Source organism: Arvicanthis niloticus, chromosome 8, assembly GCF_011762505.2.
Source record: "Arvicanthis niloticus isolate mArvNil1 chromosome 8, mArvNil1.pat.X, whole genome shotgun sequence".
NCBI classification, from domain to species: Eukaryota; Metazoa; Chordata; class Mammalia; order Rodentia; family Muridae; genus Arvicanthis; species Arvicanthis niloticus.
This window is the reverse complement of record NC_047665.1, coordinates 3295317-3313837: the sequence shown is the minus strand read 5'-3', so window position 1 is coordinate 3313837 and position 18521 is coordinate 3295317. Positions and strand designations below refer to the sequence as shown.

Sequence of the window (18521 nt, the reverse complement as noted above, 5' to 3'; positions counted from 1 at the left end):
CAGAGTTTATTATTTGAGCCGTGGTTACTTCATTAGGGCTGCACATAATCAATCCCAACTGGGATAACAGATCTCTGCCCCAGAGATTAATGGGAAGGCCTGAGATGACATAGGGTTGTATATTCCCTGTATTACCTTCTTTATCTTTCCACATCAGCACCTTAGAGCTTTGTTGTGAATTTTGACTTTGGCCAATACCCCTTAGATTTATTAAGGTTGGTGTCAGAGGCCAGGTGGCAGGCCAGTCACTCTGTTTTAGGATAGTCACATCAGCTCCTGTGTTAACCAAGCCTTGGAATGCCTTTCCATCCAGCCATAGTGTCATCATAGGTTTTTGTTTAATTATAGGCTGTACCCAGTATGTGTCAGAGGGACCAAAGCCTTGATCCCCTCTCTTAGGATTCTTATATTTGTGATTAGTAGGGTACAATGGAAGTCACAATAGTTGAGCTATCCTCCTTCCTGTAGGAATGGTGACTATTTTCTGAATTAACTGTGCCATTACCTTAATCTCATCTTGATAATCATTATCTATAACTCCAGGAAAAATTTGTAGTCCCTGCATAGTAGTACTGCTTCTTCCCACTATCAGACACATTTGGATAAAGTGGTCCAAACACTTCAGTGGGTAAGGCCTGAGGTCCCATTTCTGGGGTTAAAACTATGTGGGTGGCAGAACTGAGGTCTAGTCCTGCACTTCCTGGTGTTGCTCGACTAAGTTCAGACAAGGATTGGTGTTTGCTGGTAAGAAACTGACTGCTCCATAAGCCTGTTTTGGCTTGCGTTGGTTCGGGGCCTGGAGCTGGCCCCTGTTCCCGTTTCCCTGATTATGGGAAAGGGTGTTTCCTTGTGCATCTCTTTTGGACGTACATTCACTAGCCCAATGCCTTCCACGTTTGCAAAGTGGGCAGAGCCCAGGCAGTTTTCTGGGCTGTCTCTGGGTTAACTCATTTTCTGCCTTGCAATCTCTTGCAAAGTGTCTAGGCTTGCTACATTTAAAACAGGCTTTTTGGTATCTACTAGCAAAAAATCTCTTACTGATTGTTCTTGCATGGCAGCAGCCATAGCTAAGTTCTGTTGGTAGGAGGGACCTATGTCAGAACAGAGTCTGATATACCCTGTAATTTCCGTCTTTTTCCTGTAGGGTCTAATGGCCACTTGGCAGGCAGGATTGGCATTTTCATATGCAAGTTGTTTCAGATGATCTACTCTTGCCTCTGCATTACCAAAAATCCTCCCTGCTATTGTCATTAATCAATGAACAAAATCAGAAAATCATTCATCAGGTCCTTATCTGATTGCTGTTAAGGATGCACTAGGGTCCCCTTTTGCTGGGAGTTTACGCCAAGCCTTCATTGCTGCATTTTGAATTTGAGCGAATAAGCCTGGATCATATTGCATCTGGTTATCACTAGACGCAAATTGCCCTTCTCCTACTAAGGCATCAAAGGACCAACCACTACCTGCCTGAATGTTTTTCCTAGCTGTTTCTTTGCAATTCTCATGATACTCTGATTTCCAAATAAGATAGTCACCACCATTAAGAACTGCTCTCACTAACACATTCCAATCACTAGGAGTCAGCCACTCCTCTGCTGCAGACTCTAAAATTGCAAGAGTAAAGGGAGCAGTGGCACCATATTGTGATACTGCATTTTTAAATTCCTTAATAATTTGAAAATTAAATCCTGTGTGATGTCCCCAAGCAACCCCTTGATTGTCTCTGGTCTCTGATACAGGGAAAGCCTCAGCGTCTCTTTTCTCTGGATGATCTGTGGCTAATCTTAAGCTAGGGGATAGAGAACATCTTTGGACTCCTGGTTGAGAAACGCAAAGAGCTGGAGGATTTTCACAGTTTATCTCTTGAGACCTCTTCCCTGTCTTCAATTTTTGTAGCTGATTAATTAAGTCCTGATACTCTTTTTCTAACTCTATTTGTTGTTTAAGAACAGATTTTTTTTCCCTGTAACTCCCTTATGGGATATATAACCACCATTTCCATTGTGGGAGCACTTGGAGGTAGAGGCGCACTGGGAGATGGGCTTTGGGAAGAGGGCATTCAGGGTCGTAATGTTCGGCTACCTCTTCCTCTAGGTTAGCACAATCTGGCTCTGACAAATCGTCATTGACCCTTGGTTGTATTCTAGATCCTAATTTCGGATAAATACATTTCTTTTTATTTTGAACATGAAAGACAGCATTCAAACAATGAAACAAAAGTGGACAATTAACACATGTGAGCAGCAAACAGCAAAATAAAAACAAAGAGTTGAGTTCAGGTTGACTTATTTCTTGCCCCATTTTCATTAACATGCTTACCTTTCTTGATGGGACAGATCCCAGCAGTGATCACCTTCGTTTCACTTCTGAATTTTTGACAGATCCTTCTTCCAGTAACGCCCCTCACTGGGTCTCTCATTCTTTGTGCCCCACGTTGGGTGCCAAAAAATGTTGTGGCCCGAGCTGCCCTACATTTGGGAGCCAAAATGTCACGGACCACTCTGTCAGTATTGAAACCCGCACTGCCAAAAGCCTTGGGGGCTAAACTGTTAGAGCATGCACTGCCCCAAGTTGCTCTGGTCTGTGGGTCGGGGTTCAGCAAGAGAGAGAGAGAGCGAGAATGGATGTGAAGAATGGAGACCAAACAGAGTGTGATTCAATCCCGTTTATTCTTCAGTCTCTCTTCTTCTCTCCAAGTCCCAAGTCTTCAGTCCCTAGTTCCTAGTCCCTAGTGCCTCCAAGTTCCAAGTTCTTTCTCCAAGTGCCAAGTGCCTAATAACTAATAATTCTTCTTCTGAGTTCTCTAGTCCAAGTGTCTTTTTCCTCAATGCCTAATTCCTACTCCAAGTACCTAATTCTCCTGAACCCAAGTCTCCTGTGAGGCAATACAACTTTATATCATCTGAACACACCTGATTTACATTATCTTTCTGTAAAGCCCTCTGCCTAGAACAGTTTTTATTTATATCATCTGTCTGTTTGGCTCTGTACTCCAGAGCAGCTTCCACTTATACACTGTACTCTTTACTCTAGAGTCAGTGACAATTTTCCCTAAGTTCCAAACCATGGCGATAATCCCCACATGATTCAGACAAATGTGTTTATAAATCTTTCCTAAAAGCAAATGATCCCTATATTTTAACTTTATACTTAAATCAGTAACTGCTCCACAATGGAGGCTTATTTATTTAGCTCTCTTGGCTAAAAGTATACCTGTCTGTCTGTGGTTCTGTGCCTAGAGCCACAGACAAATTTTCTCTACCTATCTTTGTTCTGAACTTCAGGTGAGATTCCCCACGTGAATCAGACAAAATTGTTTCTAAATCTATCTTTTAAAAAAATCTCAATTTTAATTCACAGACATTGTACTCTCTACTCTAGAGTCACCTACTGCATGGGGCCAGTACAAGATCAATGGTCAGGGTGGGATCATGGGTTCTACCACTCATTGCTGAACTATGGGTACATGATGGATTCTTTAATTCATTCTTCACAAATTTTATACAGATACATAAAATTGTATATTTTTATGTGACATGAAAGTGGAGGTGAAATTGTCTTAGGCAACACAGTGAATTAAGAGAAGAACAAAGAAAGTTCTGGGGTAGGAGGATTTGCAGTGAAATGTCTTTAAAGTATATGCACATAGTACCATGTAAATGACAAGCAGTGAAGATTAATAGCAATAACAAAAATAGAGACTAGTTTTATCCCAAACAAGTTAGTGCAACAACAACAAAAAATAAGTCACAAGATTAACAGCAAAAAGAAGGAATAAATAATACAAAAACTGTTCAGAAAACATGAACACAGTAGGAATAAATATTACCTATGGTAAAATGTTTGAATGTAAAAGAATGCACAATCAGAAGCTATTGAGTGGTTGAGCAAATAATTACTATGATCAAAAAAAGGAACTTACTTTGCATGTAAAAAACAATATAAAGTCCGGAAGTGAAGGACTAGGAAATGCTCACATAAATGGAAACCAAACACAAACAAGACAAATTTGAGCAAATCTGACCATTAATAGTGGTTTTCAACTTGACTGGATCTGGAGTCAACTAACAGAAGTCACTAGGGATTTCCAGGATCATGAAGACTCATCCTAAATGGAGCCAGCACCTCTCTGTGGTAACAGAAGTTAAAAAAAAAAAAAAGATGGAAGAAAACTTGGCTTTTGGTCTCTTTGCTTTGGCACAGTTGTTCTCAAACTGTTGGTTGTGACTCTATTGGGCTTAAAATGACCCTTTAACAGGGGTCACATATCACAATCCTGCATATCAAATATTTACATCACAATTCATAATAGTAGCAAAACTGCAGTTAATTAATAGCAATGAAAATAATTTTATGATTGAGGGTCACTACCACCTAGGGAAATGTATTAAAATGTTGCAGCATCAGGAAGCTTGAGAACCACTGCTTGAACTCTTGCTGGCAAATTCATCTGTCTTGTTGCTGCTGCATGCCTTTGCTGGCGTTAGAGCTAGCTTTTTCAGCGAGGTTCCAAAGCACACTAAAGACCAGTATCTCTCTAGAAAACCTTGAGACTTTAGGTACCAGATTGGGTTTGCTGAGATTTCTAACCTCATGGTTTGAGTGACCATTGGATTCTCAGTCTCTCTGGCACTGACAGACTTCTTAAACTGTATCATGTAAGCCAATCTAATAAATTCTAATTTAAATATATTCATTCTCTCTGTGCTGTTTTTCGAGGAAACTCTGACTAATAAAGCAAGAAAATGAAAAATAATGAAATATAATTTGAATATTGATGAAACAACATAAAACTGGACAGAGAGCCTATGTAATTCTCCTAAAAATGTTAAGGAAAGTTTTTTCAAAACTAAAAGGAAGGAAAAAACTCACAATAACAAAATTCACATGCTACCATCAAGACAGTCACAGCTACACAGAGAAAACATCTCAGATATAAAGGTCAAACAAACCAGCAGCAGCAACAACAAAATATAAAAATAACTTTAAAAAGATAAAACTAAAAGAAAGAGAAAAAAGAAAAAGCACTGACACAGTGAGACATGGAGACTCCAAAGATGCTGCTCATTTTATTTTCGGTGGGCTCTCTACTACTGAGCATGCAGCCTACTCTTAGTTAGGACCAGTTTGTTTTCCCAGTGAGATTCCCTTGGAGAAAACTAAATTTTCATTTGCAAGTGGTCATCGCTGGGGACAACTTCTGGGTTAGGGATAAGGGTTTCTGTCCACTTTTCCTTTCAATGCTAGGATCACATTTGGTGCAGAGCCATGGAGAACCTATGCATGCTGCTTTAGTCTCTGTCAATTATATACGTTCTGGTCCTGTTGTGTTTTGTTTATTTGGTGTAAGAACCATCATTTCTGGTTCTTACAATTATTCTGCTTCCTCTTCTGTGGGACTTCACAAGACCTGACCAGATATCTGATGGAAACATTCTGTTTAGGGCTGATTGTTCCAAGGTCTCTCACTCTCTGCCTATTGTCTGGCTGCACGTCTTTGTATTTATCCCCACTTGATGCAGGAGGAAACTTCTTTAATGATGGCTGAGCAAGGAGCTAATTTTTGGATTAGCAGAATGTCATTAGGGGTCATTTTATTGCTATACATCTTTAGTAGAAAGCAGTATTTAGTTATCCCCTAGGTCCTTGCACTATCTAGTCTTAAGTTCTTGGTTACCCAAGCAGTGTTGGGTATGGATGACCTTAAGAAAAATCAGATATTAGTTCGTTATCCTCACAAGGTTTGTGCCACCTTTGCAGTAGCATATCTTGCAGGGAGGACATCATTGTAGCTCAAAGTGTTTTTAGTTGTGTTGGTGTTTATGTATCTCTTTTGGTAGCATGCAGAGAACCTTCTGGTAACAAGAACCACACCCCATTAGCTCTAGGGGTGAGGGTTCTAGGTGGGCACCAGCTTGATTCTCTGTGTTCAATGAGCTCTGTGGGTGTTGTCTTCAGCAATAGAGCCTTGCTATCATTTTTGGGCAGCAACCTATAGCCTTGGCAAGATCTTGGGCTGTTTGGGGGATAACCCAGTCCTGGACCTGGAAGCTTCATTTGGTGACAGGTGATGTCCAATTGAGGCTCTGTCCCCTCAACTATCTGGCAATTTCACTTAGATCACCTTCATATGTGTATTATGTGTATATTTTAGAAAGCTTTTACTATATTAGATTTCCATACTATCCCTTGGAAGGTCCTTAATTTCAGATGTTTCCCCATATTTCCTCCTTCACCTCAGTCTTTCATCCTTTCCCTGCTTGATCCTTCTATTCCTGTATCTCCTTTCCCCCTGGCTATCCATAAAAATTTATTCTAGTGGTTCTCAACCTACCCAATGCTGTTATCCTTTATTACAGTTCCTCATGTTATGGTTATCCCAAAACCATAAAATTATTTAGTTGCTATAGCAGGAACAGCGGGGCTGCCTCTATGTAAACGCTGGGGGCTGTGCAGCTGCAAAAGCATTTCCTGCAGGGGGACCTAATTGAGGGCTGCCTGTGACATCAGCATTCCTGCAGGAGGATCTAATTGAGGACTGGCTGAGAGACCAAGGATTGCTAGTGCAAATAATGCTATAAACAGCTATAAACAGCCAGGAACTGCTGTTTAGAATAGACACTTTCTCGGGACCAATGGGGGGTGGGGGAGGGTATTAAAGGAGCTTGCAGCAGTTTTCAGATGAGCTTGCTGTAGCATTCTCACCTGTTCCTGTAGTCTGTGTCATTGACTCTGTGCCAATTTGTCCCCAAGCCCCAAGGACAGATAGGGTCAAGCAGAGAGCTGTCTAGGGCACAGGCAACAAGTTGCTACTTCATGACTGTATTTTTGTTACTGTTATGAATCAAAATGTAAATATCTGATATTCAGGATATCTGATATGTAATCCCACAAGGTATTGTGACTCAGTTTGATAACTGCTGATATCCCATTTTCCTTACATAGAGAGATCTATCCATCCCTCCAGCCCCTGACTCTATACCTAACCTGTGTGGCTCTATGGATTGTAGCTTGGTTATCATTGACTTAACAGCTAATCCATACATATAAATGTGTATATACCATATTTGTTTTTGTGGATGCTTCACTCAACATGATTTTTTTCTAGTTCCACCCATTTGCTTACAAATTTCATGTCATTTTAAAAGAGCCAGATAATACTGCATTGTGGTGCATTGTGTGAATATACCACATTTTCTTTATCAACTCTTCTATTTAGGGACATCTGGGTTGTTTTAAAAGTTTGGCTATTATGAACAGAGCAGCACTCAATAAACATAGTTGAAGAGCTGTGTCTGTGGTGGGATGAAGCATCCTTTGGTAAATGATCTAGAAAAGTATAGCTACTTATTGAGGCAGATAGATTTCCATCTTTCTGGAACCACCACATATATTCCATAGTGGTTGTATGAGTTTTCACTCCCACCAACCATGCATTGGTGTTCCTCTTACCCCACATCCTCACCTGCATAAGCTTCCACTTGTTTTGTTTTGTTGATCTTAGCTATTCTGATAGATGAACTATCAAAGTAGTTTTGGTTTGCATTTCCCTGAAAGGTCTTTGACATTTCTTTAAGTGTTTCTCTGCTATTTCGGTTTCCTCTGTTGAGAATTCTTTTTCTAAATATTTATTTCCTATTAAAATTGGGTTATTTGTTTTTAGATGTATAAACTTTGAGTTCTTTATGTATTTTGGATATTAGTCCTCTATCAGAGGTATAGTTAGAAAAAAAAACCCACCTTTTTCATTCTGTTGTTGTTGCTTTTCCTGAATGAAAGTATCCTTTTTTTTGTAATGCAGAAATTTCTCTGTTTCATGAGGTCCTGTGAATTAATTGTTGATATTAGTGTCTGTACTAATGTGGTTCTGTTCACAGTCTTTTCCTGTATCAATGGATATAAAGGTATTCCCCACCTCCTCCTCTGTCAGGTTCATTGTATCTCTATGGAAAACTCTTACACTGGATAAATCCATTCAACAAAGTACTAGAATACAAAATCACCACATAAAAATCAGTATTCTTCCTGCATTTGAAACACACACATTGAGAAGGAAATGAGAGATACAATGACATTCACAATAGCCTCAGAGAATAACTTGGAATGAATATTGCCAAGCACATTTGTACAATAAAGATGAACTTGAAGAATGGTGATTCCAGAGCTCCTGGAATTTGCTGTGGCCAGGCCTAAACTTGTTCTTACTGGATCTGGGTCAGAGTTTGAACACTTAGGGTGGGATTGATTACCTAGCCTTCTTTTTCCACCCTTCACTGGTATCCTACACCAGACATTCTGAGGTTGAAGAAATGTTGCCATCTCTGAAAGATCTGACTGCTTTCTCCAAGGAGTCTTTCTAGGGCATTTCTCCAGTGTGAATTGCCAGTCTACTTTAACAGAACCAATGGTCTCTTTTCAGTGTCTGCAGCTTAGTGGGTGGGCTCTACAGACATGGATATCCAGAGGTTGGTAGCATCCAGGGATCAGTCTCAGCTTCAAATCTTTCAGAATTTAGATCTCAAATCTCTAGCAAGAATGTTCCATACTTCAATTCTGTCCTCATTGTAACTGGCTGTGTCAGTAGATTGAACCTCCAGGTACTAGAAGTCTATATTGAGATCTCATCCCACTTTGTTTTATGGGGTCAATGAGAGGGGCAAGTGCAGAGTGTCTCTTTTGGGGGAAGGTATTGAACCAGCCTTGAGGAATTGAATCTTGTCGTTGTGTTTGGAGGCTCTATTAAGAGAAAGGGTGGGGAATTCTAAGCTCTAAATGGGGCATTTATCACACCCTTATTTTCCAAAGGCTTAGAGATCATTGAGGAAGAGTGGGTAGAAATAGTACAAGACACAGAGGTGGTTGATTACTACAAAGCAACAGTGTTTTAATATACACTAGGACAGCTGCGCAAACCAATGCACAGTAGTTCTGACAGCATTGAGACTATAAGCATAAACATAGGACAGACAAAATCCTGGCATAGAGAAGGAAAATGGGCATGAAGACCCTCCCCTAGGTGAAAGGCTATTGGTAATTGATAGCTTCCAAGAGAAGACTTCTAGTACTTAGTTTCCTGAAGGGAAAGGATATGCTTCTTGGTCAGGCTAACATACTTGAGTGGATGGTCACACACACACACACACACACACACACACACACACACACGATTAAAACTGATAGGATTAAAAAATGAAATAGGTGGGTATGAAATAGTATGGATAGAGCAAATGTGGAAAGGAAATGAAAAGTATGATGTATAAAATTCTCAAGGAATTAGTAAAGCCATTATAAAATAAAAGTTCTCTATCAAAAGGTAATAAAGATCCTTACACAGTGTCCTTTGGGAGTGATGTTGAGACTAAGGCTGGGTGCTCCATGGGGGAGAATAGGATCATGCTGTCCCACCACCAAGGTAGAGGCAAAGATCCTGACTATAGGCGGTATCAGATCATGTAAACGCTTCTATTTCAGATTTCATATTGTCTTATGGATGTCTTTTTCCCACTAGTCAATTTAATACCATTTCATCTCAGACAAAATTCTTATCTATTTAATAACCCCCCCTTTTTCCCCCACAATGGACACATCATTCTATTTCTTATTTCCAAATGATGCCACAACAAATAACATTGTAAATGTAACTTAATTTTAAAGGGCAAATACTATCATAATTTAATTTCCTGATATGAAAGTGACTATTATTTCTTCTGAGATGGTCTCAAGCATACTCCAACATGTACTGGGTGGGTGTCCATCTCTTTTACCTTATAAGACAACTTATTTTGTAAGTAAACTCTGGTGTACTTTATTAGTTCAATTTCAATATTTGTCTTAATCTAAAATATAATTATCCCAAATTCAGGGTATTATTCAAAATTACATTAATCAAAATGCTGATTGTTTTTAAAATATGATATTAAAAGTTACTTTTCTGTGCTGAGAACTCATGATCTGGGCATGTACTATAAGCTTAGATTTAGTTTCATTTATTTTTCATAGTAATTATAGAAAGGGAAAGTCGCCGGGCAGTGGTGGCGCACGCCTTTAATCCCAGCACTTGGGAGGCAGAGGCAGGTGGATTTCTGAGTTCGAGGCCAGCCTGGTCTACAAAGTGAGTTCCAGGACAGCCAGAACTACACAGAGAAACTCTGTCTCGAAAAACCCAAAAAAAAAAAAAAAAAAAAAAAAAAAAAAAAAAAAAAAAAAGAAAGGGAAAGTCACAATTTCATCCTGTGATTGAAAAACAGATGAAATATTTGAGTGCTTAGACAAGTTGCTTCAACGATCTTTGCTTCCAAGTTTCCAACACAAAAATCCAAAGGTATTATCATATCCATGAGTTCAGATTATTAAAAATTGAACTCTGTAGTTTTCGCATGTTTTTTGCATTGCCTACCCTATAAGTTGGCTTGTTGCACACATATTCAAAATGTGCAAGAGGAGATGAAAGAAACAGAGGTAGAGTGAAATGTCAGGTTTTATTTGTCTGTAGAGTCCCATCTTGTTTTCCAAATGATGAATAGATCCACACTAAAACACAGAAGCTGCATACTAACAAGGGTGTATTTAAATTTTGTGGAGAATTTGAATTGCTTGTCACTCTCATGTGCTTCAAACAGCCACAGACAAGATTATGTCCATTATAGTTTCTTTCTATTCTGCCTCTATCTCAGGGAAAAAAGTAAATATAAAGGATCTAAAGAAGGAGAAAACAACTGGGAATCAGGATGATGAAAATGGGGGAAAATGGCCTTGCTCTGATTCAAACGTGTAAGATGAATGTGCTGTTGCTTTATAAAAGTTGTGTTAACTCTATGTGATCTTTCATGGAGTGTGTCAATTCCCCAAATCCTTAAATACCCAAAGGACAATGTCATGAGAAAAACACTAGAGAGTTTGGTTTTCTGATCAATAAAAGTGCTTCTAAGCCTTTAGTGTGAAACTCCAGTGACACTGGGCATCCTTCTCTTTAGATTTTATTTTGGATGATTGTGTCCTTTCCCCCATTTTATAACAGCCACTGGAAGATTCAAGGTGAATGTTGATGAGTTTATTATGTGACTCGTGACATATGTAGGTTTGCTCTTACTGTTGTCAGTTCTATGATTCATGTTTATATGTATTTCTTCCACATCTTATTTTAACTGTGGTATATTTGACATGTGTGTTGTTGTTGTTTTCTCACAAAACCAGTTGCATTGTGATTCCCATGCTTGGTGCTCTTCAAATGCTAATTGGTGGTAACCATGAGAATGATACTGACAAATAACCCCACAGCATAGATAAATGTGGTTTCTGGGCCCAGAAGCATCAAATGTGCAATGTGGCTTTGGCAACGAGGTAATAGTTTCCACACAAGCAGTGGACATAGTGCTTATCAGCTTGAGTAATTATTTCCATTCAAAACCCTAGAAGCCACTGTAAGGAAGGCCTTTGCAAGCCAGTGGCCTGGCCACAATCCCCCAGAAGCTGGAAACAGAGGAAACAAAAGATAAAGCAAAAGCCAAAGTCAACAAACAAGAATAAACACATTTCAATATAGAAGGCAAACACTTGAGTATACTGGTCTTAAAATAGTAACTAACCAGGAAACAGGAAGGAGTAAGAGAGTAGAATCTAAAACAACAAATCAAGAAGAGTGACAGTAGTTACTTGTAGCCTGAATTCCATGTCCTATCTCAGTGTGGCATCAGCAATCATGAAATTGACCTTATGTCAAAACAAAACAACCAGACAAAACAACAACAGCCACCACCCAGCCTCTGGCCTTCACCCAACCATGCTGCCATGATAATGAATTAAACACTTCTCTTCACTTGTAAAAAATCAACTCAGTCATGATTTTTTAATGCAAAGCTCATCAGGAAAATCCTGTGAGGTGGACTCTTTCTTGAGGATCCCACACCCAGTCCTTGCGTGGGTACGTTGCTTGCTATGTATCTGATATGGTTCAGAGAATCACCAAATAGGTCACTAATCTGGCAAAGAATATGATTTTATTAAGAGGCTTTTTATTAAAAATAGTAGTTGGGACCCAACTAGAGACTCAACGTTCTCTAGGTAAGGCCTTGGCTATTGTTATTCCAAGGCCTTTAAAGACAAAGGCCCATAAAATTACAATTTTGAGGGCATGTTAACTCATATCCTGTCTTCATGCAGACAAAGATTAATATTTTGTAACAGATGTGGGTCAGATGTTTGAGTTATCCTAAGCAAGGAAGCATTTTATACACAAGTGGAACTTAGCAGTTAGCCTGTCAGCCATGTGGCCCATTATCCTGTAAGAAAAGGTGAGACAGTGAAGGATTTTCCAATCAGCAGTTTATAAGAATAACCCAACTGCTCAGGGAAGTTGGGATAAGTTAGCTGAGAGGGAACATTTTTGTTTTTCAAGATAAGAGCAACTTCTATACGGCTTATAGGCTAAAGACAATTTTTTTTTTTTTTTTTACAAATCATTCAAACACAGTAAATTATCCTCTAAAAATAATGTTTGTCATCACACATTATACCTTTATAATATAATTTCCTCTCAGTCCAGTACTTTGGACTCTTCCATGACTTCTTTCTGAGCTTGTATCAACACCTTGGATATGCTGGGCAGGTCAAGATGTCTATTTATCTATCTCATCTTGAGACGTCCTTGACTTGTCTTTAAGAGTCAAAGCCAGCAGCTAAAAAAGAATCACTGGGGAACTTGTAACTGTGCATCTCTCTTTTCTGGGATTGCATCACTTTCCCACAACACTGTAAGCAAAGGTGAACCACTTAAGTGCTGTAGGATACTTGCCTCTGAGTGGCTTCCACACATTGAGAAGTTTGTTCACTAACTGTGATAAAGTAAAACAAGACATTGACACAGTTACATAGGTACATGTTAAATCTACCTATACCTTATACCTATACCTTATCTTTGTGCCTTTGTATTTAGGAATAAATTCACTATATATAGTCTTGAACTTTTTGTTGTTGTTTCAAGGGATCTAACTTTTTATCTTGCTGTTTTTTTCTAATCTAGGGATTCATTTTTTGATTCCAAACACTCATGCCCACCCCCACCCTTGAGAGAATTTCAGCCCTTGTCAATATATAAACAGTGAGGATATGGTGGCCAGAGTATACAGAACCATATTTTAGTGGCACTGGCTTGGTCACTCACAAGTTCTATAAAACAAATCCAGCCACTCTATAGCTCATGATTCTGGACCCAGGTAGATCAGAAGAGATCAATTTCCTGAGCCCAAACAGGAAGGCTCAATTAACAGTAAAATGCCTAGTCAAGAGAAAAAGAAGTCTTCTGGAAAGGAAGCTTCATCTTGGCTGTCACTGACATCCAGGTGGCCAGAGACAGAGAGGGATGGGCCTGAAATGTAGGTCACTCAGGTCTGCCCTCTCTTTGTGTACTTTCAATTCTATATTGACTCTTGTTGTGGGTTCAGCCCACCAACTACAAAGCACGGAGTAATTTCATCACCTGATTTGTTACACACAGAATCCTACGTGTTCATCTGTAGATCACAATAGACACCCTTATTTCATAAAACTATAGCAAAGGAAAAAGGGGTGTTTCACCACTGCTCTAAAGCCTTGGCCAGACAAGAGGCATTTCACCCTAGCAGGCTACCGATGATGTCCCTCATCATGAAGGATGCTCAGGTATTGACATGACCTGTTCTTAGAGAGCTAGACCACTCGATCCAATGAACAACAGCATAAGAGTTTCTGTATGGACACATTGATTTCCATTCTGCCCTCAGCATCATTTTTATTTAATTTTAATTTTAATTTTAATTTTATTTTACTTCCATCTTCAGATAAATGTTCAATTTAGACTGTCGTAATCACATATGCTCTTTAATATTACATAGTCCATGCTGGACACAGGTTGAGTGAATGTCCTTATCCAAAGTTAGAGGGCACAAGTATTCTGGTATTTATTTTTAAAACAACTTTTTATTGATTCTTGCTGAATTTCACATTATACACCCAAATCCCACTCATCTCCCTGTCTTTTCATATATGCCCTCTATACTTGTAACCTCCCAAAAGAAAACAAAAGATAACAAAACAGAACAAACAAAAACCGTCTTGCTATAGAAGCGCAGTGTGCATGAGTCACATAGTATACTTTTTTATACAAACATCTTAACTTGCAAATGTTCATTGCAATGAGTCATTCATTTATTGGTTTGGTTAGAGGCCTCGGGCTTCTGCTATACCGTCTATACTGGATGCTCACTAGGACTCCTCTCAGATATCCTGTTGTTGCTCTGTGTCACAAAGATCCTGTAGCTTTGGGTCAGCAGAACCAGCCCCTTCACACTCTCTCATAGTTCACAGATGGAGTAGACGCTGGGATGGGCCTTAATTCAAGGATTTGGGAGGCAGAGGCAGAGGCAGGTGAATTACTTGAATTTGAGGCTAGCCTTGTCTATAGAGTGAATGCCAGGACTACATAGAGAAACCCTGTGTCAAAAAACCAACTCCCTTAAAGATACTTCTGCATCATTTTAATCTCTGTCTCTCTGTCTCTGTCTCTCTCTCACACACACAATTATGTCTTCATATTCAATTAAGTAGTGAACTAAAAAAAGAAGTCCTACACTTGTTTTGAAATTAAGTTTTATTTTGAATATGTAAATTTGTACAGTATTCTAAAACGAAAATTTGTATTTTTTTTATAACAGTCACGACTACAAAGCTGTTAATGGCACGAATGTTTATGAGTTTAATTCGCATCAAGTGTGGATCCTTGGTGACTCAGCTGCCACTCTCCCTACCCCCACAGCAGAGGCTGGTCTCTGAAAGGAGAAACCCTGCTCAGTCTGTTCCATCCCTACTCCACTCCTTCCTTCTCCTGTGACGCAGCTCATACCATGGGATATGTGGTGAATGTAGCAATCCCGCAGTGGTTGTTCCAGTCTTTGGCAATCTTCATGTATCCCTTCATGCCCCATTCCTCACTCCAGCTGAAAGAAGAGCATGTTCTTCATTAAATAGAAAGAACACAGTGCAGCAGCTTCACTAAAATAAATTCACTGAAGTATCAAGCCAGAAAACACACGTAATAGAAAGATTCAGAAAAGATAAGCAATTCGTCTCCTGGATACCAATAGTTGAATCACACAGGACTCTGAAAAACACCACAAAGATAGGACAGGATGTCTTTTATCTACATGTGGTACAGAACTAGAATGTGTCAGGACTGACAAATAAACTAGTTCAAATTCTGTATTAATCTCTACCCCATATCATGGCTGAATTATTATGTTATTATATACACTAGAACTTCTGCATTCAACCTCTATGGGATATAGATTGCTGGCATATATATCTGAATACTGTGTACAGTAGCTTACTTTTGAATTATAAATATAAATATATTCTGAAATTCATACCTGTTCTTGACCAGCCAATAACTGTTGCCATCTGATTCTTCTCCCTCAGAGCTATAGCCGATCACCAGAACAGCATGATTTAGGTGAATCGTTTTACACTGTGGCTCATAATAGATGCCTAAAAAAAATAAACCAAAGCTGAGGTGAGAGGCTCCAGGGACCTCCCAGTGACCATGTCATCAACAGTAAGACAGGCATTTCTTCAGTTTACTGGAATGACATACATAAGGTAAGACTAAACAAGAGACTTCACTTTTATCAGGGATAAGACTAGAAGCTCTCAGATAGATACATCAGAAATAAAATTTAGTATAAATCCTTTGGTAAAACAGTTGCATGGTTGCACACAGAAAATCTTATTGACTTACTTGTAGGTTAGTCCAAGCAAAACCCACAGAAAACAGAAAAAAATATTTCAATGGAAAAGTCCTTTATAAGAATATCTACATAAATGAAATATCTGAATAAAATCTCAAAGATCAAATAACTGGAGAAAGTTCAAGTAAATTATACCATATGGAACATAAGGCTAATTAAAAAAAATTAAAAACTGGTCTCCCAGAATTATGTTTAAGTAATATAAAGTAGAAAAAATATATAACATTCCTCATATAGAATATAAAATCCACAAATGGAAACATTCACATCAAATACTATGTAAGAAATCACAAGATCAATTTGCCGTGGCAGTGGTACAACATTTATTCATGGATTACTAGAAGGAAGACACTTACCACTGTCATAGAATTGGAAGGCACCATGGCTGTCATCGACTGCAACAGAGATGGGCCCCACTTTAGCCACTGCCTTCATAAGGGCTTCCTTGCTTCCTGGGATTTGCACAAAATCTCTGACATTAGCTGCAGAATTCTCAGCGTGGTACCTGCACTTTCTACCCTTTCAAAGTTAATGGGAAAGAGATTCATTCATTGCAATCCACCTCCTGGAGAACATGAGCTGGAACCACAGAACCCAGCACATTGCAGATGAGGATCCTCAACTCACTGCTCTTATAAAACATTCCACGAAGAGAAGTTCTACTGGGAGATTTGGAGCTGCAGATTAGATTACTTGTGTTCAGGGATACTCATAGGTCTTCTGTCCATAACAACTATTCACAGTGGGGAGAGAGATGTCCTGTGTGGAGTGGCTTTCCTATTCCTTGTGTTCACAGTAGCAGGAAGGGGTCCTTGGAAAGCACCCCCTCAAATAACCATACAAAGGCTAATACTGTCAGTGACAGTAATGGTGCTTTACAAGTCATTCCAGCACAGAAATTTCTTTATTATGTTGAGCTATATCCCCTGTATCCGTAAATTCTCTAGGAATCTTATCATGAAGCAACACTGGATTTTGTTAAATGTATTTAATGAGTTGATCATGTAGTTTCTCCCCTTGAGTCTATGTGGTGAATTATACTTATTAATTAAATATATGTATGAACTCTACATGTCTGAGATGAAGCTGACTTGATTGTGATATATGATCATCTAGATATATTCTAGAATTTAGTTAGCCTGACTTGTGCTGAGAATATTTGCTTCCAAGTTGATTAGAGAGATTAGCCTAAACCCTCCCCCCCCTCTCTCTTTCTCTCTCGCTTTATCCTTTGTCTAGTTTTGGTATTAGAGTACCACTGGCTTCATTTAATAGTTTGAAAATGTTCCTTCCTTTATATTTTATGGAGTAATTTGAGGAGAATTAGTAAATCAGTGTTAACTCTTTGTGGGAGGTAAATGGTAAAACTCTATCCTGAATCCATCAGGCCCTGGGCTTCTTTATAGCTAAGAGATTTTAATTACAGAATCAATGTCAATTGTTGAGTTCATATAGATTATTTATTTCATCTTGATTTAACTTTGATAGGTCACATGCATCTAGATACCTACCCATTTTTTTTTATATTTACCAGTATGGGAAAATATAAAATTTTAATAAACAACCCCTGGCCTGAGGAATTTCCCTAGTGTCTGCTGTAATTTTCCCCTTTCTATCCTTAATTTTAATAATCTTGGTCTTCTTTCATTTTTTCTTTGTTAATTTGGATAAAGAATTTTCTTACAGACTTTAGGAGATTCATATGGTTCATGGTTAAGAAATAGATGCATACTTATCACCCTGCACAAAACTCAAGTCCAAGTGGATCAAAGACCTCAACATAAAACCAAACACACTAGATCTAATAGAAGAGAAATTCATTGGTATAGGAGACAACATCCTGAATATGTTCAGGCACTCAGATCAAATCTTAATAAGTGGAACTTCATAAAACTGAAAATCTCCTATAAGTAAAAGGACACATTCAACAGGACAAAACAACAACCACATCCAAAACTGGCAAAGATATGGGGCAGGAAGAAAACTCCTCCACTTCTGGTAGGAGAAAAACTTTTATAACCATTCTGAAAATGAATTTGGCAGTTTCTCAGAAAATTGGTAATAGTTCTACCACTAGACCCAGCTATACCACTCCTGGACATATGCCCAAAAGATGCTCTACCTTCCCAAAAGGACACTTGCTCAACTATGTTCATAGCAACTTTGTTCATAATAGTTTGAAACTGGAAACAACATAGATGTCCCTCAACTGAAGAATGAATAAAGAAAATATTCATTTACACAATGGAATGTTACTCAGATATTAAAAACAAGAACATTATGAATTTTTCAGGCAAATGAATGGAACTAGAAAATATCCCGAGTGAGGTAACCCAAAAGAACATGCATGCATATACTCACTTGTAAGTGGATATTAGTCATAAAGTACAGGATAACTATACTACATTCCACAGACCCAAAGAACTCAGATGACAAGGAGGGACAAAGGGAGGCTGGTTGAATCTTTCTCAGAAGGGGAAATAAAATAGATATCAGAGGTGAATGGAGAGAGGGAATTGGATGGGAGAGTGAATGGGGATCGGAGTGGGGAGTGGGGATCAGGTGTAGGAATACAGGAGAGAGAAAACTCAAATTGGATGTGGGTGGGGGGAGGAATAGCTCTAGAATGTGCCAGAGACCTGGGGTGGGAGAGGCCCCAGGGTGGCTATGGGGGTTACTCTAGCTGGAACTCCTAACAGCAGGGGACATGGAGCCTAAAGTGCCACCTCCTCCAGTCAATCAGGA

At 38.9% G+C, this 18521-nt stretch overlaps 1 protein-coding gene across 1 annotated transcript in view; it reads right to left on the bottom strand.

Annotated features, from left to right (window-relative positions):
* Positions 1–14814: 14814 nt before the first annotated feature.
* Positions 14815–18521, bottom strand: part of LOC117713744 (testin-2-like) — a 46941-nt gene continuing 43234 nt past the window's right edge. The window contains exons 4-6 of the mRNA XM_034510200.2: positions 16133–16295; positions 15399–15516; positions 14815–14969 (exon numbers count right to left, since the gene is read on the bottom strand). Of these exons, the coding sequence (XP_034366091.1) occupies positions 14870–14969; positions 15399–15516; positions 16133–16295 (381 nt within the window). The 3' untranslated portion in view covers positions 14815–14869. The remainder of the gene's footprint in view (positions 14970–15398; positions 15517–16132; positions 16296–18521) is intronic.